The 27,210-nt window shown below is 50.3% G+C and overlaps 3 protein-coding genes across 20 annotated transcripts in view; 2 read left to right on the top strand and 1 right to left on the bottom strand.

Annotated features, from left to right (window-relative positions):
• The window catches only part of LOC101935438 (zinc finger protein 436-like), a 321,486-nt gene that overhangs the window by 85,679 nt on the left and 208,597 nt on the right, over positions 1-27,210 (bottom strand). The gene's annotated exons all lie outside the window — the stretch shown is intronic.
• The window catches only part of LOC101940007 (zinc finger protein 436-like), a 118,583-nt gene that overhangs the window by 12,406 nt on the left and 78,967 nt on the right, over positions 1-27,210 (top strand). The window lies entirely within an intron of this gene.
• Positions 150-27,152, top strand: LOC101935995 (zinc finger protein 501-like). 11 transcript variants are annotated; one of them, XM_065569957.1, is made up of 5 exons: positions 7,891-8,054; positions 10,792-10,930; positions 11,448-11,574; positions 22,714-22,827; positions 23,175-27,152. In XM_065569957.1, the coding sequence occupies exons 2-5, from the start codon at positions 10,859-10,861 to the stop codon at positions 24,308-24,310; spliced, it is 1,449 nt and encodes a 482-aa protein (XP_065426029.1). In that variant the 5' UTR covers positions 7,891-8,054; positions 10,792-10,858; the 3' UTR covers positions 24,311-27,152. The 11 variants fall into 11 exon arrangements, with proteins under 11 accessions (XP_065426032.1, XP_065426035.1, XP_065426029.1 ...); XM_065569958.1 differs by having other exon boundaries at positions 7,891-8,092; XM_065569959.1 differs by having other exon boundaries at positions 7,892-8,054; positions 23,178-27,152.

Here is a 27,210-nt window from a genome sequence, read left to right as displayed (position 1 = left end):
CTCGGAGTTCAGCCCTGACTAGACATCACAGAATACACACGGGAGAGAGACCCTATGAATGCTGTGAGTGCGGGAAAAGCTTCACTCAGAGCTCAGCCCTTACTAGACATCACAGAATCTGCAAGGGAGCTAAACACCATAAAAACCTCTAGATCTATCAAAACTTTTATTTTCTTTAATAGTTTTCCTAATTCCCATGTAGTAACCTTTAAGGCTGTTTGAACCATTTGCACCACCATTGTCCCTCAGCTTGTCCAAAAGTGTTGCCCATTTTTGCCTTTTGCAGTTTTGTAGTTTGCCCTGTTTTGGGCTGGACCCGGTTGTCCTTGCTATCAACTCCATTGTCCCATGAGTAATGGAAGTGGGTCCATCCTTCCAGGAAACCAGGAGAATCACATTTATACTGGCAGCAAAGAGTCCGCTGGCACCTTATAGACTAACAGACGTATTGGAGCATGAGCTTTCGTGGGTGAATACCCACTTCGTCGGATGCAACTTTTACAGATCCAGACTAACACGGCTACTCCTCTGATACTTGACACATTTATACTGTTCCTCCTTTTGCCAAGTTATTTGTGTCACCAATGATACAAATTGTATCGTTCCCAGTTGTTCTCACGTTGCTCTGGGTTATGCTGCACTGCAGTTATTTTTGGACCTTTTTTCATTATATTTAAATGAAGAGGAGCAGGGGCAGGGAAAAAAGTCATTTCAGTCTCTGTGACACTGGATGTAGATGGGGTGACTCAGAGATTCCCTCCTTCCCCATCATTCCAAAACTGTTACCTCCTGTCTGAGCCATGCAGAGTTTATCTTCTTCACATTCTATCCCTCCACCTCTCAAAGTGTCATGTGATGCAGTGTTCTCAGCTGTCTGTGCTTGGAGATGACGTTTTGACTTCTTTAATCAGAGTCACCATGGCTGCCGGAGAAAGTGTCGAAGACCTGCAAGGGGAATTCAAATGGATCCCAAATGCAATGGGATCATTTGGAGTTTAAGTCCCAGTTTCCACTTATTGGCCAAGCCACCTTTGGGAAAGTTGGCTGTTTCCCCCCCCCCCCCCCCCCCATTATGAGGCTGTTAGGATGCTAAAACTTTTGTAAATAACATAACTCAATAAAGAGACAGTGCGGAGTGAAGCAGGTTTGAATGGATCAGAGGAGAATGTCGTGGGAGAATCTCTTCTCCTGATTCTGAGTCAACAGATGCAATCTGCTCTGGAATCCCACTTGACACTTTCATTGTCATGTCGTCTACCTCTCTGTGATGTGGGTTTCTATCTTTTCTGAAGGCTGTTTGGTCACCCAATTTTATTAATTTAGTTTGACAGCATGTAACTCAGATTTATTGGAGACTTTGAGACAAATGACCATTTGCTAAAGTCATTACTTCTCACTGTTTTTATGGATACAGACTAACACGGCTACCCCTCTGATACTTGGCACTTTACTTTGGCTTTTTCCCCACCTGTCCATGATGACATGGAGAAAGTTCTCAGTGCAGTTCAATCAACAGGAGATAACTCTCCAATTTACTGGACATGCTAACAAAGAAACGGTACTGATTTAAAATCTCCACTCGGAAATGGTGAACAACAGCAGACCCGAACTGAGCAACTAACTGAAGGAAGTGCAGCTGATCACAGTGGAGTTCAATTGTTTGTCAATATTGTCTCAGATGATCTGGGGAGAGGATTCCACAGTAAGTGAGTTGGAGCTAGGCAAAATACCCATGTATTTGGTTCCTAGAGTAGTAACCGAGGCCCTACAGAAGAGCTCTCCTAGCTAATCCTATGGTATGGGAAATGCTGCCCGTTATGATAACAAGGAGTCCAGTGGCACCTGTAAGACTAACAGATTTATGTGGGCATAAGCTTTCGTGGGTAAAAAAACCCACTTCTTCAGGGGCATGGAGTGAAAATTGCAGATGCAGGCATTATATAATGGCACATGAAGAGAAGGAAGTTACCTCACAAGTGGAGAACCAGTGTTGACAGGGCCAATTTGATCAGGGTGGATATAGTCCACTCCCAATAATAGATGAGGAGGTGTCAATTCCAGGAGAGGCAAAGCTTTTGCCACTGGTGCCACTGGACTCCTTGTTGTTTTTGTGGATACAGACTAACATGGCCACCCCCTGATACTTGACGCCCTTTATGATGCAGATGTCGAGGCAATAGAAGTGGGGTTTGTTGAATTTACCCTATGTAGGTACTGCAAATGTGTATAAAATGAAATCAGTGTTGAAAATGAAATAGCTGCAGAAAAATAGCTATATTTGAATAGAAACTCCAACTCCAGTAACTAACAGAGATTCTGATCCAGGACTGTATTCAATCCCTAGCCTAGACCCGGGCCACCAAATTAAAGAAAAACTGGGCATGTTTTGGGAAGCCGTTCCACACTAACACTGCTGAGATTTTGAGTGGTTTGGTAAAAGATTCTACTTCAGGAAAAGGTAAATTTACTCTAACCAAAGCCAAGGATTTTGAAAGAAGTGGGTTAGAAATAGTATACACCCAGTTCTTGGTTTTCACCCCAGTAAGGGAAGCTATGGTGACCAACGGCCCGAGGAAAATGTTTGTAGAACACCACTTCCTAGTTCAGTGTCACTGATTACAGTCCCAAAGGATGCCATGGTTAGTTTGAGCACAATCATGCTTCACTCTTTGGATCTAACGTTTCATTAGGCAGAGAGAGAGTCCTTTAGAGGACATTCATTCCATGTGGATCTCAAACTAGCTCCCCAATTGGGTGAAAAGGACTTTTATGCTGTGGAAACGATGGTAACTAACGCGGGAATTAATGTGTCGGGCTCCAGTTTCAAACTGCAGGATACACACATTTGAAGTCCTGATTCTATGGTTTTGTCTCTTAGGGCTTGCTGTCTCTTTGCTGCTGTAGTGCTTTTATGAAGAAACTCTAAGGTGAAGGGAGAGAGCTCTCCCATCATCTTAATTAATTCACCTCCCCGAGAAGTGGCAGCTTTGTCAACAGGAGAAACTCTCCCGCCGACAAGGCACTGTCTACATGGAGGGGGCGACTATATTCTGTACTTCAAAGTAGCACCCTGGAGCCACGATATTCACTACTGTCGTGTGATTATATGTTTTGAACAATGCATGCTTGAGCCTTTATACCTTAATATCCTGTTGAATTATATGTAGTTTCATTGTATGTGAAGTATAGTTCACACAGCACACAGTCAACTTGTGGAACTCCTTGCCTTAGGAGATTGTGAAGCTAGGACTATAACAGCATTTAAAAGAGAACTGGATAAATTCATGGAGGTTAAGTCCATTAATGGCTATTAACCAGGATGGGTAAGGAATGGTGTCCCTAGCCTCTGTTTGTCAGAGGGTGGAGATGGATGGCAGGAGAGAAATCACTTGAACATTACCTGTTAGGTTCACTCCCTCTGGGGCACCTGGCATTGGCCACTGTCGGTAGACAGGATACTGGGCTGGATGGACCTTTGGTCTGACCCAGGATGGCCATTCGTATGTTCTTATGTTCTTCTATGTGTGTTGCTGAAATATGTTGCGAGGTGGGAAACGCCCAGAGTCAGGCTTCCACTTGCAACAAAGGAGAAGCTATCGCTGGCCAGACAGGCATTGATGGCCCACCAAGAAGAATCCACTCTCCCAGAGGCTCCTTAGGGCACATATGCAGTGGGGACAGCCTAACCAAAGTCACAGCAAGGATCTTTCTAGCAGCTAGAAGAAAGTATAAAAAAGGGAAAATGACATCATCACTTGGCTTCTTCCCCCTACCCCCTCTCACCACCTGGAAGATTGTGTGGAGGACAAAGACTTTGAACTAGGGAGATTGGTCCCAGGCTGGAAGGGAGTTCAGGCTGAGTATCGAGAAAAGACAGTTACTCACCTTTGTAACTGTTGTTCTTCGAGACGTGTTGCTCATATCCATTCCAATTAGGTGTGCGCGCGCCGCATGCACGATCGTCGGAGAATTTTCTACCCTAGCAACACCTGGTGGGTCGGCTGTGGAGCCCCCTGGAGTGGCACCTTCATGGCGCTGGATATATACCCCAGCCGACCCAGCGCCCCTTCAGTTCCTTCTCGCCGGCTACTCCGACAGTGGGGAAGGGGGGTGGGTTTGGAATGGATGGAGGAGCGAGACGAAGATGAAAAACTATCTAACACTATACAACAACTATGACTAGAACTATCTACAGAATTAACAGGATAAGCTAGGGAGAGTGGAGAACAGCTATGCCACGCTCCACAGTTCCAACGACCGTCAGGGGCGGTAAGAAGGAACTGAGGGGGCGTTGGGTCGGCTGGGGTGTATATCCAGCGCCATGAAGGCGCCACTCCAGGGGGCTCCACAGCTGACCCACCGGGTGTTGCTAGGGTAGAAAATTCTCCGACGATCGTGCACGCGGCGCGCGCACACCTAATTGGAATCTATATGAGCAAGCACTCGAAGAAGAACTGTGAGCTGCCTGTAACATCTATTAGGGTGAGAGACTGTTTGATTCAAATCTTGCTTAGTCTGTTAAAGTTAGAATTTAGACTGCGTTTCTATTTCTGTTTCTTAGGTAACTAATTCTGATCTCTATGCCTGTTGTTTATAATGACCTAAAATCTGTCTGTAGTTCATAAATCTGTTTTATGTTTTATCTAAACCAGTGTGAAATTGGTTCAAGTGCTTGGGAAGTGTCTGCACGGGTTACAAAGGCTGGTGCATGGCCACGTTCCTTGGAACAAGTGCCAAATTAATGAGCTTAATTAATGAGCCAAACTTAAGCTAATTTACTTAAGCTAATGATACAAGATACAGGCCGGCTGGATCCTCACATTACAGCCAACCATAATAGAATAATCCAATACAAAAATATAAACTAAATATAACAAAACAAACAGCAAACCAATCTATAAAGGCAGGATATCATAAAGCAACCAGCAGGCCAGCCCTATGGGCTACACCACTGAAAAGGAAATTAAAGGTGAAGTTATGGGTTAAAGAGTAAGAGACTAATTATGTGATCACCTGAATTATATTGGAAAATTGAAAGTTGTCTTGGTTTTTGTTTTCTTAGTAATACAGGAAGTGGTGGCTAATCCTGACAAGTTTATTAATGTAATTTACCATCTTTAACAGAAGGATTTCTGATGTAAAACCCCACTCCAAAGGTTGGGGTGTGGGAATGTGTGTGAGAAATAATATATCAGAGACTATTGGCCCAGTATAGATTTTTTTTTTTTTTTTGTATTTCAAATGGAACTTATTTAGAGTAGCTTCGAAGTCCGTTTCTATTAAAAGGAAAACTACTTGAGGAGACAAGGTGTATAACCTTTTACCCAGTTAGACTGTAAGGGTCACTGACGCTATGTCTACACTGACATTTTCATCGACCAAACTTTTGTCGCTCAAGGGTGTGAAAAAACACCTGCGTGCTAAAGGCTGCAGGGCCCACGTGACTGGGTCCAGAGCCGCTGGGGCTGCACTGCCTTGCCACGCCATTGGGTCTGGGGCCGCCCTGCCACCCAGCCCCTCAGCGGGGACTGCTTCTGGCCCCACTCTGTGGAGGGAACTCGGGGTGGGAGCGCTGGGCAGAGAGGTCTGGGGGGGGGGGGCGCTGTGGTTCTCAATCGGCGGCCCAGGTAACACATAGGCGGCCCACAATGATCCATCGGTTGAGAACCACTGCCCTAAGCACTATGCCTTTCGGCAAGGTGGTTTTACTATGTTGGCTTAGCAGGCAAACCACAGCGGCGCGAGGAGCATTGTAGCGTGTACACCTCCATCGTTAGATGGACATAAACTGCCTGATGTCGACTTCACTTTGCAGTGTAGACAACCCTGTGATCTGTGTCTCTGGGCACAGCTGCCTTTCTCAAATTCTCCGTCATTCTTCTGGCACCAGCACTCCGATCTTTCCTGACTCAGAGCTGTCTCCCGTCACCCATTCTTTCTCATTAGCTCCCGCCAACATAGCAGGGTGCAGACACCCCTTTAAATTGATGTAACTTACATAGCTCAGGGGGTTGTTTTTTTCACACCCCTGAATGATGTAAGTTACATCGACATTAGCCAGGGGCGAGGAACCTATGGTCCGCGGGCTGCATCCGGCCCGCTGCTTCATTTCATCCGGTCTGCGGCAAGTCTCCGCGCTGCAGGCCAGAAACCCCAAGCTTCGTTGCCTGCCCCCACCCTAACTGCCCCCCAGGACCCCACCCAACTTGCCCCACTCCCTGTCCCCTGACTGCCCCGACCCCATCCACCACTACCCCGAAAGACCCCCGGAACTCCCATGCCTACCCAAACCCCACCTTCCCCATCCCCTGACTGCCCCCACACCCAGAACCTCTGCCCCCTCCAGCCCCTCCCTGCCCCTTATCGAACCTCTCCTCCCAGCCCTGGCCCCCTTACTATGCTGCTCAAAGCGGCAGGAGCTGCAGAGCTGGGGCTCTGCGAGGGGAGGCGAGTGGGGGTGGGGCCAGGGGAGCCTCCCCAGCTGGGAGCTCAGGTGGGCCGGACAGGCCGGTCCCACGGGCCGGATGTGGCCCACAGACCAGAGTTTGCTCACCCGCTGGCCCCTTTAATAACCAGTTCTACAATGGCTTCTAAATTTAACAACCGGTTCTTGCGAACCGGCTCCACTGGGTAATAGGTCCCTATCTAAGAAAAAGCCCTGAATATCGGGACTGTCCCTATAAAATCGGGACATATGGTCACCCTAGTCAGGGCTGAGGTGGGTCAGGGGGCTGGAATACTGGACTTTCTGGGAATGTTTGGGGCCCACCCCCTTTCATGTGACCCGCCCTTCCCCCATGCAAACTCTTATGCATGGTGCATGAGGTCACGCTGCATGGGGGGGATGCCATTTTTAAGCGAGCGTGACCTCAGAGGCACTGCTAAAAATGGACACCCGTCTGACAACCAGGTTTTGGGCCGGTGCTAGCCCGGGAACAAGCCTCTCACTATGACCAGCTTCCCTGGTCAGGGCTCCCCTTTGCGGGGGTCGCAGGCACCACCCACATCCACAGGCATTCTGGAACGAGTGCAGCCAGGACAAGAAGCAATGGGCTAAAATTGCAGGAAGGGCGGTTTAGGTTGGACGTTAGGAAAATCTTCCTGTCAGGGTGGTTAAGCACTAGAATAAATGGCCAGGGAGGTTGTGATTTTTAGGAGCAGGCTGGACAAACCCCTGTCAGGGATGGGCTAGATAATCCTTAGCCCTGACCCGTGAGGTCCCTGCCAGGCCTACGACGCTACGATTCACCCACTGACAACACGGCCAGTGTGACGGGGCGGGGAGCGGAAAGCCCGAGTCCTTTCCGGGGGCTGAACGCAGCTTAGGGTGGGACGCAGGGGGATGCCGGCACAGAGGCCCTGCCTAAGGCGGCGGTGAGGCCGTGGGGGTTTGTCCTGGGAGAAGAGGGAGATCCTGGGGGGTCCAGCACTGGGGATAAAGGGAGCCCCCCCCTGCCCAGAGCCAGCCCCATAGCTGCCCCCCCACCTCCCTTCCAGCCCCATGCAGTGTGAGACAAACCCCCCCGCTGGCAATAAAGGGAGCCTCCCAACCCGCCTCTCCCAGAGCCAGTCCCACAACTGCCCCCCTGTCCTGCCCCGAGCCAGCCCCACAGCTGCCCCCACCCCTCCCAGAGCGAGCCCCATAGCTGCCCCCCCCCACCTCCCTTCCAGCCCCATGGAGTGTGAGACAAACCCCCCCCCGCCCCGCCCCGCTGGCAATAAAGGGAGCCTCCCCGCCCCGCCTCTTCCAGAGCCAGCCCCACCTCCCTTCCAGCCCCCTTATCCATCCTGCCCCTCCCAGAGCCAGCCCCACAGCTGCCCTCCCCGCGCGCCACCGCCCCCTGCTCTGGCCCCTCCCGCCGCATGGGCAATAGCCCCGCCCCCCGACCGAACTCCTGCGCGCGGCGGCGCTGCTGCAACCGCCCTAACGGCAGCGTCTCGCGGCGGCCACCCCCGCCTCCCGCAACCCAGTGCGGTGCGTCACTTCCGGCCGCTGCTTCTCTCCGCCCCCTTTCCCCCAGCCCGGTGCCAGGCGGGGCTCGCAGCTGCTGCTGGTAGGAGCCGCCCGGGCGGGGGGAGCGCGACCCCCCCGGTGAGTCAGAGACCCCGGGGGGTCCCCTGTGGGGTGGGGGGAGGGGCGAAGCCGGAGTTCGGGGGAGTTGAACTGTCGATGGGCAGCAGGAAATTCCCGGGGGGCTGGGGGCGGAAACGGGAATTGCGGGGGGGGAGTTAATTGGATCCGGTCCCTGTCTGTGCCACTTGCCTCCCCTCCCCCGATACAGCTTCTCTCCAGTTCTTCCCCTTTTCTCTCCCCGTGTCACACGTGGGTGTAAAACCCGGGGCGCCCCCCCCATTTCCCCTCCCCCGATCCCTCCTGTTCTCCCCATAACCCTCCAATGTCCCTTTACAACCCCCTCCCATGGTCCCACCCACTGCCCACTGTACCTGCAGCGATTTGTCCTGGGCCCCGTGGGAAATTGTTGCCCTGAGTCGTTCCCCCAAAGGGGTTGGGATCGGGGGGGGGCTGTTTGGGGGGGCTGTTTGGAGGAGCCCTGAGACCTGGCTGCCTCTGGGGTGGGGATGGGGGGGCTGTTCTCTGCCAGGGCGGGGAAGGGGGGAGCACGTGTTCCCCATGGGGACGGCCCAGACCCCGTTACACAATCCCCCGAACTGCCACACAGTCTCCCCCAGCCACCTGCCCATCCCCCATTGCTGCCCCCTTCCCTCATCCAGGGACCTTCCAGCTCCCCCTCCCTGACCCCCTTCAAACTGGTTCCCCCAGGGCTCCTTGTGGCCCGTGTGAAGGGGGGGGGGGAACCGTCACTTTCTGTTTGTTGGACAGTCACATAAAATCCCTTCAAACTGTCCACCTTTCCCCTCTCCTTATTTAATGGCGACATAAAATCCCCTCAGATATTGGTGTTTTTCTCTCGGGATCAAATGGGGAGTTTGGGACCCGTTTTCTCTGTAAATCTCAAAGATTGATATAAAATACCCTAAACATTTGCCCCACGTTCTCTCTAGTTGTCTATTACTGATTGAATACGCCCTGAGATTTTCCCGTCTCTCTAATTATAAAATATGAACAATCTCAGATTTACCCCTTTTCTCTAATTCTTGAACGTGAATATAAAATCTTTGTAAATGTTGCTCCTTTTTCTTGATTTAGTTATCAAATATAGATGTGAAATACACTAAAGGAGGGAAGGCTGTTCAAACTCTGTCCCTCTCTGCTCAGGATATGGGGTTCGGCTTCTTGGGTCAGATGCTGCAGCCTCTGCTGTGATCAGAGTCCAGGCTTAGCAGCTGCTGTTTTCCCCGGGGAGCCGGGGGTAGGGAGGTCCTGGGAAGTGACCTTAATTAAGGCTTCCTCTGTGCCCACCTGAGGTGAGCACTTCTCCAAGTGGTACTAGCCCCCTAAGGCAGCCCTAGGCCCTGTTAATACTAAATTCTGAGCCAAAGACTCCAGGTAATTGAGAGACCTCAGGGAAGGTGCTGGCTGTTGTCAGTGCTTGGCTGTGTTTCCTCTGCGTGCTGCACCAGTTCTGGCCAGGTAGCCGGCACCACAAGCCTGGATCGAACTGCCCCTAAGGACCACAGAGTTGGGTTGAGTGGCAAAGGCGCTTGGCCAGGCTTATTATTAACGATGCACAGTCCTAATGCCTGGCAGACTGTTCGGGGACACTAACATGTGGATGCCTGTTACAATGGACTTGGCTCAGTGAGTGGTGGGACTTTCCACCCCCTCTATGACCCCCTCTCTTCTACACTGATACAAACAAGTTCTGTATTACCCCTCTGACGTGGTTAGTTACCACCCTTCACCTTGTACTTGGTGGTTCGATCCAGACATCTCTATCCATCACCCTGTCGTCCTGCCCTGATCTTTAGGAGGGGTCAGTGTGTCCCTGTATCATCTCTGGGGAGTGTGTTTATACCATAACTTTGTGTCGGGGTGCTCTGATACTACCCCTCTGCTAGGTGTTTACGTGACTTCTTAGTGCCTGGGACTGCTTGTGTTTGTGCAACGCAAGCCAAATTCATGGACCACATGGTGAACTTGCAAGCAGGCATCTGTTTTGTAATGGGGGCTGACTTTTACGCAGCGCCTGACTCTTTGCTAACTTTGCTTTAGGCCTTATCCCAGGCCCTTATACCAGACCTCCTGTCTCAGACTTTCTAACATACTGGGGACTGGCATGAAAGAGACTCTGCACAAACAGCTCTTCCCATTAGCAATTGCCAGGAGAAAATCCAGCCATGGGAGAGCAAACAACCCAGGAATGAGACTTTCCCAGCCAGAGGGGCAGGGAGAGAGCACAGGGGAAAGAGAGACTGAAAGGGGCAGTGGGAGAAATGAGTGGGGAGAGAGATTTCCAGGACTCTAATCTGCCCAGACACATGTATTACAGCATCCCTGGGCAGTGTCGCTTTGCTGTGGACAAGATGAGTATGAGAGAGAGGAAAAGCCAGTTCCTGACTCCATATCCCCCCCCCAGCTGGGGTGTGGCTGCCCTGGGGTCAGTGTCAGAGGGAATCCCCCACAGTGACTCTTTTGGTTCTGCTCTTTTCTAGCAAAGACTTTGTGACTGGAGAGGCTTAAAAATCTTTCTGTGAGCATAGCCTGGCAGGAGGGGCCAGGTCTACATTGTAACAAAGAGATGAAGCGTTTTCCCAGCATGGCAGAATCTATCATGTCTGTCTGCAGGGAAAGGGCCTGGGGAAATTATGATGTGAAATGAACTAAAGCCTGTTCTGAAACCTTCACATCTGCCCTTCTCTCCCTGCCAGACTCCAGCTCATCCCAGCCTCCCTTGGGACAGGGAACAGAAATGGCTGCAGAGAAGCCAGTTCAGCTATGGATTATTGGAAGTTACTTCTGGGTTCCTGCAGGAGGGAGAGAGGCAGCAAATACATAGGAGGTGGGAAGGTTTGTGCAGTCTGGTTTGGAGTTTGGAGCGGGGCAGGAAATACACAGGGTGCAGAAAGGGAAAAGGACAGGGTCTGGCAAACCTGCCGGAACTAGTTTAATATGTGGCTTAGATTCTAGGAAGAAACCAGTGAGGTTTGGAGGTGGAAATGCCCTAATATAAGGAACAGGAAACAATCAACTTGTTGGGGCTAGGAAAACTGACCAGACTCCCAGTGCTGGAGCCTGATCCGACTAACCAGCGGCTGCTGTGAGATATGAAGGGGCCACCCACCAGTCAGACTTAGGGGAGATGCCCCTCCCCTCACATCCAGCTCCTCATAATGAGCAGGGTGTTGGGCTTCCTACCAAGGAGCTCTCCCTGGACCCTACTAGGGGCTTCATCTCCTGTATCAGTCTGTGGCTAGTAGGGGTGTGATGGATCTGCTGGGAGAGACAAGGGGCTCTCTCACCGTGATGAATAGTGGGGCTGTGAGTGGGGCAGCAGATACTCAGTGTTGGCCTCTTGTTCTTTCAGGGGCCGGTGACCTTCGAGGAGGTGGCTGTGTATTTCACCAGGGAAGAGGGGGCTCTGCTGGACCCCCTTCAGAGAGCCCTCTGCAGAGCCATTATGCAGGAGAACTATGGGAATGTGATCTCGCTGGGTAAGGATTCCCGTCCCCTCGGTTCTTAGAAGGGGAAGTGACTAATTAAGGTTCGCGTCACCCCCACAATGCAACCTCTAGTCTGGCCTGTTTCAGCATCACCCCACATGCCAGTGACACACACACTAGCGCTCTGCCCTCCCCTGCTCCAGGACACTGCGGGAACAGAGCACAGGAGCAGAACAGCACAATGTCAAATATCTCCTGTTTGCTCAGGTAAAAATGGGGGTTGGTCCAGCATAAAGAAAAGAAACTTCTTACCCCCGGACTTCACTCAAACACTGATCCTAATCCACAAAAAAACAGCTCCGACTTGCAAAATGATCCCACTCCCCTACCCTCACCGTGAGGATTCCTTCTGAGTCGTTACCTTTACTCAGGGCCGGCTCCAGGCACCAGCGCTCCAGGCACCAGCAAACCAAGCACATGCTTGGGGCGGCACATTTTCAGGGGCGGCATTCCAGCCAGCCTTTTTTTTCCCCCCCCCACTTGGGGTGGCAAAAGCCTAGAGCCGGCCCTGGCAGCAGCAGCGCGTCCTGCACGGGGGGCGCCCTTATGGCTGGGCAGGCTCCGAGCATGGGACACTCAGGCTGGGGGCTGCCCCGTGGGGCGTACAGAGCCGCCTGTGGGTGCCGCAGGGCGGCCGCGCCGCAGCCCGAGCCACCCAGGGACTGCGACAGGGCAGCCAGGAGCAGCAGCGGGGCCATAGTAGGGACCGGTGCCCGGGGCGCTGCCATGCGAGACCCGCGTCCCGCTCTCCAGGGCTCCGCTCCCTGTGGGGCTGCCGTGCCCTGGCTCCTCTGCCGGGCAGTCCCTCGGCTCTGACCTCCCGGTCCCGGCCAGTCCTGGAGGCGGGAGCCCTGGCTGTAGGGACCCTGAGCTGAGGTGCGGCCCAGGAGACCCGCTGCTTACCTCGACTCTGCCAGCACCAGACCGGCTAGAGGGGAGGGGGGAGCGGGCAGAGTCAGCACTGGTGGGGGGAAGCCCAGGGCTGGGGCAGCAGGGAGTGGGGGTGGGGTGGGGTGGGGGGGAGAGCCCACGGCTGGGGCGGCAGGGAGGTGCGGGGGGAGCCCAGGGCTGGGGTTGGGGGCAGCCAAAAAATTTTTTGCTTGGGGCGGCAAAAAACCTAGAGTCGGCCCTGCCTTCACTTGCCCCCTCACTGAGCCCTGGAGAACACTAGCGTCTATCCCACTAGAGTGCTGACAATCCCGGTGGCAAGAACTGCCCCTTGTGCACCTTTAGTGACACAACCTACAACACTGAGCACTGACGTGGGGCAGACTCGGTCCCTCAGGGGTCACCTGCACTCTCTGCATACCACAGTCACAGTCTGCCAGGCTGCTCCAACTGCTCCCTCCACCATCCGATCACAGCTACAGCTGGCCCAGGGCACACAGCTGGAGGGCATGCTGATAAATGCTGGTATTCCCATCTGTAGAGCACAACGCAAACAATGCCATGTTCTTCGTCCTTCCTCGTATCTGTTCTAGATTCATAGATTTTTTTAAAGCCAGAAGGGGTGATTAGGTTATCTAGGCTGATCTCCTGTGTCACTCAGGCAATAGAATTTCATCCAGTTACTGCTGTACTGAGCTGAACACTTTGTGTTTGACTAAATCATCTTCCAGGAAGGCATCTAGCCTTGACAACAGATGGAGAATTCTCCAGTTCCTGTGGTACTTCGTTAACCTTTGCACCACCCTGACAGAACCATTCCCAGAGGCTCTTACCAGCTGCAAGGTTTCAGTTGGGAACAGAGTTAAGGTTGCATTACGGGGGGGGGGCGCAGCACTGGGCACCTTTAGCTCTGCAGTAAAGTAGTTTCTGGGCATTTAGTTTGCAACATTTTTTTGTAGTGGACTTTCTGCCACTATAACTGTCTACATTGAATCTTTTGCCAAGATAGCTATGTTGGTTTAGGGGGAGAGGGGTGATTTTTTTCACAGCCCTATAGAGCAGAGCTGTACTGGCAAAACTGAAGAGCAGGCCATGTCAGAGCCTGCCTGTGGATTTTACAGCACTTGAAATCATTCTCAACAGGGAAGCGAAAGACACTTTACTGGACTTTGTACAATTTGTCCTCATCTTTCCTGAAATGTGGCACCCAGAACTGGACACACTACTCCAGTTCAGGCCTAATCAGCATGGAGTAGAGCGGAAGAATTACTTCTCGTGTTTTGCTTACAACACTCCTGCTAATACAGCCCAGAATGATGTTTGCTTTTTTTTTTGCAACACTGTTCAATCATGTTTAGCTCGTGATCCACTATGACTCCCCCAGATCTTTTTCTGCAGTGCTCCTTTCTAGGCAGTCCTTTCCCATTTTGTATGTGTGCAGTTGAGTTTTCCTTTCTAAGTGAAGTACTTTGCATTTGACCTTACTGATCCTATTTATTTAATACCATTTTTCCAGTTTGTCTAGATCATTTTGAATTTTAATCCTGTTCTCCAAAACACTTGCGAACCCCTCCCAGCTTAGTATCCTCCACAAACTTGAGACGTGTACTCTCTATGCCATTATCTATACCATTGATGAAGATACTGAACAGACCTGGACCCAGAACTGATCTCTGGCGACCCCACTCGTTGTGCCCTTCCAGCTTGACTGTGAACCACTGATAACCACTCTCTGGGAATGATTTTCCAACCAGTTTTGCACCCATCTTACAGTAGCTCCATCTAGGTTGAAATTTCCCTAGTTTGTTTATGAGAAGGTCATGGGAGACAGCATCAAAAGCCTTACTAATGTCAAGATATACCACATTTATTGCTTACCCCCATTCACAAGGCTTGTTACTCCATGAAAGAAAGCTATCTGGTTGGTTTGACACCGTTTGTTCTTGACAAATCCATGCTGACTGTTACTTATCACCTTATTATCTTCCAGGGGTTTGCATCTTGATTGCTTAATTATTTGCTCCATTATTTTTCATGCAACAAATCATGCTGTCCGCTTGCTTCCCCGGTAGAAGTTGCAGGTTGTACCCCTGTACATCCAAATGTACCCCCTACATGCCATTATCTAAACTCCGGATCCTGTTTATTTTTTCATGTAAATTTCCTCTCTCGAAGATTTCACAATCTCTTCATTAGCATTCGGCTCAGTGTACAAACTGGGACACATCTCCCGTCTGTCTGTTCCCCACCTGTCTCTTGTCTTATTCTTCGTCCCTTTGTGGGCAGGGATTGTGTTTTTGTTCTATGTCTGTAGAATTTCTAGCACAGTGGGATCTGGTCAATGACTGGGGATATGAGCATTACGGTAATAGAAATAATAAATAACTATAATTGGGAGGGTCCAGGCAGTGGGAGGGAGGGTGTTGGAGAGCAGGGGAGTGTCCAGATGGTAGTAGGCTGGTGGGGGGTAGGTTTGAGGTGAAGAGTTCCTGTGAGCTGGGATGCCTGGGGGCAGTGGGAAGGAGATGTACCATGGAGTAGGTTCTGTAGGGAGTTGTGATGCAATGGAGGGCTGGAAGAAATGGGAAGGTGTGGGTCAGGATGTCAAGGAGCTGGGAGGGATGGTGGTGGTGGTGGGAGTAAAGGGGAAATGGGGGCTGGGTAGTGTTTGCTTCAGGAAATGGGGGAACTAGCAATGGGGAGGGAACTGGAGCTCTTGGGAGTCTGAAGCAAAGACGACTTGGGGCAGAGGGAAGGTGAGATGGAAAGTGGTTGGACAGTGGGAAATTTGGGGGAAGCTCTAGTGAGGAAGGCTGGCGGCAATGGGAGGGGAGGGGAGAACACGAGGAGCGGGTGCTCGTGGGTCCCAAGAAGGTGAGGAGGGGTGAGAGCAGTGGGTGGAAGGAGAGTGGGTGTCATAATGAGTGAGAAGGCTAGCTGCATCCTGTCCCCTTCCTGCTCTCTCTCAGTGCGCCCCTTCGCCCCACAGGTGTCAGGCCTCCTGTCTTTTCCTCTCCTGGACTGGAATTCTACAACTATCCTTCTCCTGGACTAGACCGGGGCTACAACGTCCTGGGTATCCGCTGGACTTACCCAGCAGGCCTGGCACAAATATGCACTTCCTTGGTTATGTCTGTGACCCTCCCAGCATCCTGGGGGAAGGGGCTCCATGGTATCTGATAGTGAATTTCAGCTGGCCTGACCCCAAGTCACTAATGTCTTCACCTGTCTTGAAAAGGTGTCATGTAAGATATCAACAGAAAGCTACAGACATGATGTTCGTTAATATTCTTGCATGGTGTATGTATGGAGGACAAAGGCAAGATTACAGATAGCTGGGGAATGATGTTAAAGCGTGTCTGCCAGCCAGGGCTGAAGTTACCCCACCCTACACAAAGGCAGGTGGTTCTGCCACCTCAAAGGCACTTTCAGTGTACATTAAGAGACAATGGGAATGCAATTTACATAAACTAAAAACAAACCTGTCATACTTACAAGGGGCAGAGGTAACCACTCAACATCATGGCAGGGGAGGCTATCTCAGGACCAGACCAAATTCCATTTTAGCAAACACCAGCAGGGGAAAAAACCAGCATGGAACTTCCTTCATCACTAGACTCCAGGCCTCCTTCCTCACAGCTTGAATGCCTTTTACTTTGGAGGGGAACCTCCAGAAAACTCCCTTTCAAAGGTTGACTGAACTATACAGAAGAGAGCAGAGAACCCCAAGTTATCTTTCATTTAAGATAATAATATATGGAGATATACCTATCTCATAGAGCTGGAAGGGACTCTGAAAGGTCATTGAGTCCAGCCCCCTGTCTTCACTAGCAGGACCAAGTGCTGATTTTGCCCCAGATCCCTAAGTGGCCCCCTCACAACCCTGGGTTTAGTAGACCAATGCTCAAACCACTGAGCTATCCCTCCCACAAAGATGACAAAGGAACCAAGCACTTTTGACTTTGGGGGAGATATTGAGTAAGGGGGTGGTCTCAGGGCCAGTGCAACTACTAGGCAAACTAGGCAGTTGCCTAGGATGCCAAGATTTGGGGGTGCCAAAAAGCAGTGCCCCCCAAATTTTTTACAGTGTTTCAGCCTGCCCCCCCCCCCCGCTTCCCCTGAGTGTCCCCCGGCCGGCCCCCACCTGCCACTCCCCCCACTTCCCCTGAGTGTGTTCCACGCTGCCTCCACTCTACTGGCTCTGGGCATCAACTGCTGCCACAGGGTCTTAGTGCCTCTCCACCATCACTAGTGGCAGGGCAGCCTGCCCTTCCCCCTCAGACCCTTCCCTTTTCCGTTGGGACCCTCCACCAGCACAGCCCGCCCCCCTCCCCGTGCCCGCAGTCACCGCTCCTGCCCCACACTGGGCAAGGCTCACCCCCAGTGAGGCTACAGTGAGGAGCAGCAGCAGGGGAGGAGACACACATGTGATGGCAACCCCCCCCAGCATCCACCACCGGGGAGGCGAGGGGGCTTCCTGGACCTCAGAGGGGCCCTAGGAGCATGTGCAGTGACCGTGGTGCAGAGTGAGTGTGCTGCGGGGGGGGGGGGGAGAGAGGAGGGGTCCCTCCCCCAGAGTTCACTGCTGCCCTCGGGGAGAGGGCTGGGGGGAGTCCTCTCTGGCCCCATCCCTGGGGCAGCCTGCCTGCACCCCAAACTCATCCTCAGCCCTGCTCCCCCCGAGAGCCCGCACTCCCAGCCAGAGCCCTTATCCCCCTGCACCCTAACCCTCTGCCCAGCCCTAAGCCTCCTCCCACACCCCAAATCCCTCAGCCCCACCCCACAGTCTTCACCCCTCCACCCCCTTCCTACACACCCTCTCTGCCCCCAAACTTCCTCCCAGGGCCTGCACCCCAGCCCTTCGCACGCCCTCCCAGAGCCTGCACCTTTCACCCTCTGCCCCAGCCCGGAGCCTGCACCCACCACCCAAACTCCCTCCCGGAGCCTGCACCCCAGACCCCTCCTCCCCCACCCAAACTCCCTCCCAGGGCCTGCACCCAAGACCTCCTCCCCCCACCCAAACTCCATTCCAGAGCCTTAGGCAGGTGGAGGCTGGAGTTTGGGGGGTGGGTTCTAGGCACCACCAAAATTTCTACAGACCTGCCACCCCTGCCAGTATCTGGGTTTTAAGCCCTGTTATGCCTGAAACAGGCCTAAGCCTATGAGTGACCCCCATAGCAGCTGCCTGAAGTGCTTGGGGGGATCACACATGAAAGACAAGTGTCGGATTTGTAAAAATTTTCGTCCGAGAACATAGAAGGAGCATGATATTCGTTTGAGGGCTCTCCTCATGGAGGCTGCACTCTGTCCGGCGCAGGACTGCAATCTCGTCAGGGCCGGCTCCAGGTTTTCTGCCGCCCCAAGCAGCGGAAAAAAAAAAAAACCGATTGGTGGCACTTCGGCGGCAGCTCAATCACGCTGCTTCCTTCTTCAGTGGTAGTTTGGTGCTGGGTCCTTCACTCCCTCCCTTCCTGTTTGGCGGCAGCTCAAAGAGGAAGAGAGGGACTGAAGGACTTGCCGCTGAAGACCCGGACATGCTGCCCCAATAGTGGACGAACGTGCTGCCCCTTTGTATTGGCCGCCCCAAGCACCTGCTTCCTTCCTGCCTCTAGGCCCGGCACCTCGACCTCGGTTTGTAGTGCACCCTTGGCACCGGGCTCAGTCTGGCACCACTACCCTTTGCCAGTGCCCAAGAAGCAGTCAAAAAAGTGGGACTCCCTGGCACCAAGCAAAAAGGGTCAAGGGACATCGGGCAAAGGACCTAGTTCAGGCCACCTGCCCACCCCAGAGCTGCATGGGGGTTTCTCTCCGATTGGATCCACTAGTCTCCCCAGGGATCCACCGATGACTCCTGGGAGTGGCATGGGATTCCAACTCACTATTGTGTGAATAGGCGTGTGTAGGTTGTTGAAATTTGTCATATTGATATTGTCAGTTGTTGTATGATGGAGTATCCACCATTCTAATTTAAAAAAAATTATTAGTAACAATAATTGGATATTCTAAAGGTAGAATAAAATGTAGTAGATTTTGATATGAAGGAAGGAAATATGTGACTAAAAAGGGTGTGTTTTTGAAAGTATGTTGAAAGTTTATAATAAGTGATGGTCCGGGGGGCAGGGCAGGTGAGGGAGGGGGGGCACAAGGTGGAAGTTTCACCTAGGGCACAAAATATCCTTGCACCGGCCCTGGGTGGTCTGCCCTCTCGGTGGAAAGTAGTGTGGTAAGAATCTTACCTTGGACCAGGACTGTAGTTTTATTAGGTCCTAGTCTCTAGAAAGCATTGTTCACTTCCTGGTAACCATTTCTAACTCTATTGTTTATACCTGAACTCACTTTAAATGCTTTTGTTAGATTAAACGTTTAGTAAATGAATCTGGTGCTGTCTTTGAATACAAGTGATCGCTATCTCCAATTAAAGTGATAAGCTGGGCCATTTGTCTCTTCTGAGGGCAACCAATCCTTATTCCTCTGAATGGTCGAGGAGAAAGTAGCCGTTGCAGAGCACATGGTTTTGGGAAAATTAAGGAGTGGGGGTGTTGCGATCTCTTGCCAGTTGTATCCAAGGCTGGTGGAAGCCAGAATGTGTCAAGGGGGCCATAAGCAGGTTGCTGAAGTCAGAGCTGCTGGTCCAGGGTTGTTTATCTCACAAATACTCAGTGCATCCTTCAATGCCAGACAAGGGAGCTCCAGCAGCAGAACATTGAAAGTCACCCAGGATTACAGATGACAACGCCTCACTGGTCTCGACTGCATGGCAGAATGTGAAAATGGCCTAGGTCGGTAATTAAACTCCTTGAGATGTGGAGCATCTTGCTCCCCCATCACCATGTGCAATAGCCACAATCTCTCTTCTCTACAAAAACAACAAGGAGTCTGGTGGCACCTTAAAGACTAACAGATTTATTTGGGCATAAGCTTTCGTGAGTTAAAACCTCACTTCTTCGGATGCTTCTTCTCTGCAGGATCCATCTTTCCTGAAGTCAGCTGGCCTGATTCTTATTTTTCACATTCTGCTTGTCCAGAAGGAAATGGTAAACCGCAGAAACTGCTAAAGGAGAAAGCAGTGTGTATCTGTGTGTGTATGTGCGGGGAGGTGAGAATAACTCCTACACAGCACCAAAAGGCAACACACCCTCAGAGCCAAAGGAGGGCGGGGAGAGGGAGAAGTGATGCCTCTAACAGAGGCGTCTAACCCAGTTGTCAGCTGCCAGCGTTTTGGAGCTGAACAGAGGCAGACCCCACTCCAGAGAGCACAAGGAAGTGTGTGCTGGAGGAGGCCCCTGGAAGGGAAAAGGGAGACACATTTTTTGAAGAACATAAAAAGGGAGGCTCCCGTGGGGAAGAAGAAAAGCCCTGGGCAGCCTTATAAGCAGTTGATTGTACCTGTCCAGCACTGGAGCGGGAGGGGGGTAATGTTGTTAGCTCATAACTGTCCTTTTGCTAGTCACTCAGGAGTGAATGCCCAGGATAGGAGGGGGTAATTCAGCCTCTGTCCACCCCACGTGGCTAAGGCTGTCAATAGGGCACGGTCACTAAAGGCACAAGGAGCCTAGATCCTCCTGTTAACACAAGTTCTGCCAGTTGACGAGGTACCAGGTCAGTCTCTAGGACCACCCTTTGTTTAACCAGAGAAATCTGTGCACCATCACATTTCCATCCCACGGATGCCTGCCCATTGATTTTGACAACCTTAATATGCTCCATATCTGGCTCTGCAGAGCCAGTTCTCCTAAAATGTGTCAGGTAGGCTTCAGATGCCTTCGAGGCTTTTGCAGCTATCATTAGCCCATTATCATGGATTGGTTGGGGCTTGGTTTCTTTCAGCAGGGTACTGATACACTGATAACACCTTCTTGGGCTCTCTTCCTTCACAGGAGATCTTTCTGCTTTTTGCTTTTCAGCTTCCAGTGCAGCTTTCAGTCACATTTCTGCCTGCCAGAGCTGGTACTTTTCCTGCTGCCTCTAACTTTGCAGTTGTCACTGCTCATATTTATGCTTTACTGTTTCGTTTTCCCTTTCCCAAAGTAAGCAGACAGAACACAACAAACTGTAACCTTTCTTTAACTGTTTCCAGCCACCATGCTTGAGTTTCCCTTAAAATCACTATACCAGTGCTTAAAATAACAAGCTGTGCATAGATCTTTCTCACAGCGCCACTGTGACATTACCCTTGGACTGTTGAACAGCTGTTTCCCCTCAGTTCCCCAATCCGGGGTGCCTTTTACACTGCTTTGCTGTGAGAACAGCCTCTCCTGGCCAGTTAACCCACAGGCTCCAGCATGTCATTCACTCTCGCTGCACAGTATTGGGTGCTGCTAGTCCAGGAGTTCTCACAACACGTATTTTGGTGGCCTCAGAGTGCGGCCACGAACTCTTGCTGGCCTCCGCGCTGACAATTTTTCCTAAAATACTTAATTAACTTTAGGAAAAACAAAAATAATTTATGTAGGTTTTTTTTGCAGACTCAGTAATAAAATAATATACAGTTGTCTCTATTCTTTACTGGACCTAAACAGCAGAGAAACACAAAGAAGGTGCTTCGCAAGTTCTTGTCTTTTGTTCTTGTTTCTTTTGCATTTTTGGTTGCTTTTTCCCCCCTAGACTTGCTAGGTCATAAGTCGGCTGCTGTGAAAAGTACTATTTGTATGTTTCTTAATATCACTTTTCACAGCCTCCTCGCTAGCTAGTAAGTCTGCTGTGAAAAGTGATATTAACAAACCTATAAATATCAGTTTTCACAGTGGACTTACTCAGCCCTGGCAAGCTGGGGGTGGTGGGTTGATGGGGGGTGAGACTGGAGCTGGCACTCACTGCTGTGTGGCCAGGGCCCGGAGCCCAGGGCTAGAGCCCAAAGCCTTGCAGGGGGGCCAGGGCAATGGGGGGCAGGGGTTGAGCCCAGGCCAGCACCCACTGCTTCATGGCCAGGCCCAGAGCCTGAAGCCCCATAGCTGTATCCTGGGACCAGAGCCTGCCGCTGCACAACTGAAGCCTGGGACCAGAGCCTGAAGCCGGAGGAGGTAGCAGGGACCAGGGAGATGTGGGGTGTTGAGCCTGGGACCAGCACCCCCCGCAGGCTGGAGCCGTAAGCCCCACAGCTGCATCTTGGGGTCCGACAGCTGGAGCCCCGGGGATGGGGCCCACTGCCATGTGGCTGGAGCCTGAACCCCCACGACCAGAGCCTGCCCCCTGTCACCCCAGGGCTGAAGCCCAAGCCCCACCATGCCCAGAAAGGGGACAGGGCCCAATCCCTGCTTTACTTCCCCGAATCACTACCCAGGATGCTGTGGTGGTAAGAAAAGCCCCTGGTGGCTGCATTTGAGAAACACTATATTAGTCAGCCACTTAGAAATTACTCCAGGGGAGAATACTAGCAAATTCACTAGTCTGAGACTTTCCCCCGGAAATGTGTTTCTTGCGGCGTCCAGCACACTACTGATACTCATATAAAGTCTGTCATTTCATCGGTGGAAAATGACCTGCACCAACCTTGTTATCCCAAATGGAGTTTCCCACACTCTTTAATCCAAACACACTGGTTAGATAAAACAGTTTTATTAACTACCGAAAGAAAAGATGTTAAGTGACTACAAGTAATGAGGCATAACATTCCGAATTGGTTACGAAAGAAATAAAAGATAAAACACAAACTGACGTCTAACTTCATAAGCTAAAATGTCTTTCTCTAACCGCATGTTGTGACAGGCTGGGTTTCCTTTCAGCCAGGGCTCCCCTCACTCTTTCCTGCTGCCCAAGTTCAATTCTTCAGGAGGCGTTGATGTCATGAGCACAGAGAAAAGGGAGAGAGAGAGTATCAAGCAATTTTCTCACCTCTTTTAATAATTCAGTCCTTTGTACTAGAAACATCTTCAGTTTTCAGCTGAATCATGGTGAAAGGCTGTCTGTTGTGGATGTGAGCCTCAAGCCGTCCTTGTGATGGAATGTAAATTTCTTGTTCACCCTTCCCCTGGCCGGAGAATGGCCATTTAACCAGGTGATAGCTTTGCTGTCTCTGAGGAACCAGTCTCAGGGTGTTCCACAGAATTGTAATATTTTCAATAACATCATACAGTAAAATCTCATAACTACATACCGTGTTGCTTAAAAGGATGATCATGTTCAGCGGATTATGAGTTTGGCCCTGGGATTTCATTGGTTTACTAAGGACTGGAGTTAGACTATTTTTTATGACAGAGTCTTAGGAATTCACCTGATCTCATTTGTTTTCTTTCATCTGAGCAGGGTTTCTAGTTTCCAAACCTGATGTGATCTCCCAGCTGGAAGAAAGGGAAGAGCCGTGGGTCCCAGACCTCCTCAGTTCAGAGAAAAGGGAGATCCTGAGAGATCCCTGCACTGGTGAGGAAACATTAAACCTACTCAGAATCTAAGTGCCTGAAGTTGACATCTGGTGTACCCTAGGAAGACCTTGGGAGCTCTTTGAGTTCAGGATTGTCCCCAGGAGGTGTCGTATCCCCAGGGAAGATATAGCTCATGGCGTACTACAGATCCTAACTGACACCTGTCAGTAGCTTCTTCCCTTCCCACTGAGTATTTAGATGGGATGTGAAGGCCAAATTGATTCCCTTTGGGGGAAGAGTTTGGGGGAGTTCAGTTCCTGGTTTTTATTTGACATCTCTCCAGCACTTGTTTTGGTTTGCTCTTCCCTTTTCCATCCCTGTTTGAGGTTTCTTTCTCTGTTCCAGCAGGTGAGGTGATGGTGAGTGAGAATGAGGAGCAGAATTCTCAGCAGGAAGATGCTGTGCAAGTGGAATCACATGGAGCATTAACGCAAAGATTGAAAGGGGATGTTTCCAGGAGTCATGAGCAGGGAACAGCCTGTGAGATTCAGCACAGACCAGAGAGGGAGCAGGGAAACCAGCCAGGGGAGAAAATTGGAAAATTAATTTACTGTTGGGGAACTCACAAGGACTCGAAGGAAACCACAGCCCAGCAGGAAATCCTCAGGGCAAAGAGAAAAACTACATGCCCTGAGTGTGGGAAATACTTTAGTCACTGCTCATCCCTTATTAGACATCAGAGAATACACACAGGGGAAAGACCCTATGAATGCTGTGAGTGCGGGAAAAGCTTCACTAACAACTCAAGCCTTATTACGCATCAGAGAATCCACACAGGGGAAAGACCCTATGAATGCAGGGAGTGTGGAAAAAGCTTCACTGACAGCTCACACCTTACTAAGCATCACAAAGTCCACACTGGGCAGGGACTCTATGAATGCGGTGAATGTGGAAAAAGCTTCACGGATAGCTCAGCCCTTCTTAAACATCACAGAATCCACACGGGAGAGAGACCATACGTATGCTGTGAGTGTCGGAAAGCCTTCAGTCAGAGCTTTGAGCTTACTAGACATCAGAGAATCCACACGGGGGAGAGACCTTATGGATGCTGTGAGTGCGGGAAAAGCTTCATTCAGCACTCACACCTCATTAGGCATCAGAGAAACCACACAGGTGAGAGACCCTATAAATGCAGTGAGTGCGGGAAAAGCTTCACTCAGAGCTCAGACCTCATTATACATCAAAGAATGCACACGGGGGAGAGACCTTACGTATGCTCTGAGTGCGGGAAAACCTTCATTCAGCATTCACACCTCATTAGACATCAGAGAAACCACACGGGTGAGAAACCCTATGAGTGCTGTGAGTGTGAGAAGACCTTCATTCAGCTGTCAGAACTTACTCGACATGAAAGAATCCACACAGGCGAGAAGCCCTATGAATGCCGTGAGTGTGGGACAAGGTTCACTCAGAGCTCATCCCTTAAATATCATCAGAGAATCTGTAAGGGAGAGAAACACCATAAAAACCTCACAGGCTAGCCAGACATTTTTTTCTTTAATACTTTTGCTAATTTCCATATAGTAACCTTTAAATCTGTTTGAACCGTTTGCAGCACCATTATCCCTCAGCTTGTCCAGAAGAGTTGCCCATTTTTGCCTTTTGCATTTCGCCCTGTTTTGGAGTGGACCCGGTTGTCCTTGCTATCAACTCCATTGTCCCAGGAGTAATGGGAGTGCGTCCCTTCTTCCAGGAAACAAGGAGCATCACATTTATACTGTTCCTCCTATTGTAAAGTTATTATTAGGGTCATCCATGATACAGATTGTTTCATTCTCAGTTGTTCTCACGTTGATCTGGGTTGTGCTGAAGAGCCGTTATTTTTGGACCTTTTCCCCCCGTTATATTTAAATGTATTTTAAATGAAGAGGAGCAGTGGCAGGGAAAAACGTGTCATTTCAGCCTCGGTGACACTGGAAGGAGATGGGGTGACTCACAGAGATTCCTTCCTTCCCCATCACTGCAGAACTGTTACCTCCTCTCTGAGCCAGGCAGAGTTTATCTTCATCACATTCTGTCCCTCTACTTCTCAGTGTCATGTGGTGCAGTGTTCTCAGCTGTCTGTGTTTGGAGATGACGCTTTGACTTCTTTAATCCTATAGCAGAGTCACTATGACTGGAGATGAAAATGTCAAAGACCTGGAAGGGGAATTCAAATGGATCCCAAACACAGTGGGATTATTTGCAGTTTAAATCCCAGTTTCCAACTATTGGCCAAGCCACTTGGGGGAAGGTTGGCTGTATTTTCCTCCATTATGACGATACTAAAATGCTAAAACTTTTCTAAATTACATAACTTGACAGTGCTGAATGAAGCAGGTTTGAATGGATCAGAGGAGAATGTGGTGGGAGAATCTCTTGTCCCAATTCTGAGTTATTAGATGTAACCTGCTCTGGAATTTCACTCGACACTTTCACTGTCATGTATTCTGTCTCTCTGTGATGTGGGTTTCTATCTTTCCTGAAAAGTTGTTTGGTCGCCCAATTGGATATTAGTTTACTTTGATGAGACGTAGCTCAGATTTATTGGAGACTTTGAGACAAATGACCATTTGCTAAAGTCATTACTTCTCACTTCAGCGTTGCTTTTTCCCCACCCCTCCATGATGACGTGGAGAAAGTTCAAGTGCAGTTCAATCAACAGGAGAGAACTCTCCAATTTACTGGACACGCTAACAAAGAAGCAGCAGTGATTTTAAATCTCCACTGGGAAATGGTGAACAACAGCAGAACCCCAACTAACTGAAGCAAGTGCAGATGACCACGGTGGAGTTCAATTGTTTAAGCTAGTGGTTCTCAAACTTCATTGCACTGTGACCCCCGTCTGACAACAAAAATTAATCCATGACATGCCCCTCCCCCTGATGGACGCTGAAGCCCAGGGCGGCAGGACAGTAGCCCGAGCTCTGCTCTGCAGAGTGGATGAAGCCACACCCGAGTCCTGCCGTGTGTGTGGGGGGGGGGGAGGAATGAAGCTGCACCCCAAGTCCTGCCATATGGGGGGGCTGAAGCTGCAGAATAGCTGCAGAAAAATATCTATTTTTGAATAGAAACTCCACCTCTGGTAACTTACCAAGATTCTGGTCCAGGCCTTTAGCTAGTTCCTAAGTTAAAGAAACACTGGGCATGTTTGGGGAAGCCGTTCCGCACTAACACTGCTGAGATTTTTGAGTGGTTTGGTAAAGGGTTCTACTTCAGAGAAGTGTAAATGTACCCTAGCCAAGGCCAAGGATTCGGAAAAAAAAGGGGGGCAGAAATAGTACACACCCAGTTCTTAGTTTTCACCCAGTAAAAGCTGCTGTGGCGACGAATGGCCCAAGGAAAATTGTTTGTACAGCTTCACTTCCTAGTTAAGTGTCACAGATTACAGTCTCAAAGGATGCCAGGGTTAGATTGAGAACAATCATCTTTCACCGTTTGGATCTAAAGTTTCATGAGGCAAAGAGAGAGAGAGTCCTTCCGAGGACATTCCTTCCCTGTGAATCCCAAACTGGCTGCCACTTCCATGCTGTGGAAATGATGGTAAGCAATGAGGGAATTAAGGTGTCAGGCTCCAATTGCAGACTGTGGGATACACGAATATTAGAGCTCTAATCTATGGGTTTTTGTCTTAGTGCTCGTCTACACTTAAAATGCTACATTGGCACAGCTGCACCAGTGGAACTGCGCCACTAGTGCTCGAATGAAGAAGCTCTAAGGAGAAGGGAGAGAGGTCTCCAGTCAGCTTAGATAATCCACCTCCCCAGGAGGCGGTAGCTTTGTCAGCAGGATAAGCTCTCCCGCTGATATGGCCCTGTGTACAGGGGCGGGAGGGGTAATACTCTGTACCTCAAAGCACCCTGGAATCCCCATATTCACCACTGTCATATGATGGACATGTTTTGTACAATGCAGGCCTTGTGAAGTATCATTTAAGTCTTGGTCTGTTGAACCTTAATACCTTGTGAATTGTAGGTACGATCCTTGTATGTGAAGTTGTGAAGTACTGCTCTATGTGTTACTTTAATACGTTGTGAGGTTGGGAAACGCCCAGAGCCAGCCTTTCTGCTGCAACAAGCGAGAAGCTATCACTGGCCAGACAGGCATTGATGGCCCACCAAGAAGAATCCACTCTCCCAGAGGCTCCTTAGAGAGGGAACATATGCCTAACCCAGGGGTTGGCAACCTTTCAGAAGTGGTGGGCCGAGTCTTCACTTATTCACTTTAACTTAAGGTTTCGCATGCCAGTAATACATTTTAACGTTTTTTAGAAGGCCTCTCTCTATAAGTCTATATTATATAACTAAACTATTGTTGTATGTAAAGTAAACAAGGTTTTCAAAATGTTTAAGAAGCTTAATTTAAAATTAAATTAAAATGCTGATCTTATGCAGGTGGTCCA

This window comes from Chrysemys picta, chromosome 16 (assembly GCF_011386835.1).
Source record: "Chrysemys picta bellii isolate R12L10 chromosome 16, ASM1138683v2, whole genome shotgun sequence".
NCBI lineage: Eukaryota > Metazoa > Chordata > Testudines > Emydidae > Chrysemys > Chrysemys picta.
This window is presented reverse-complemented; position numbering and strand designations above follow the sequence as displayed.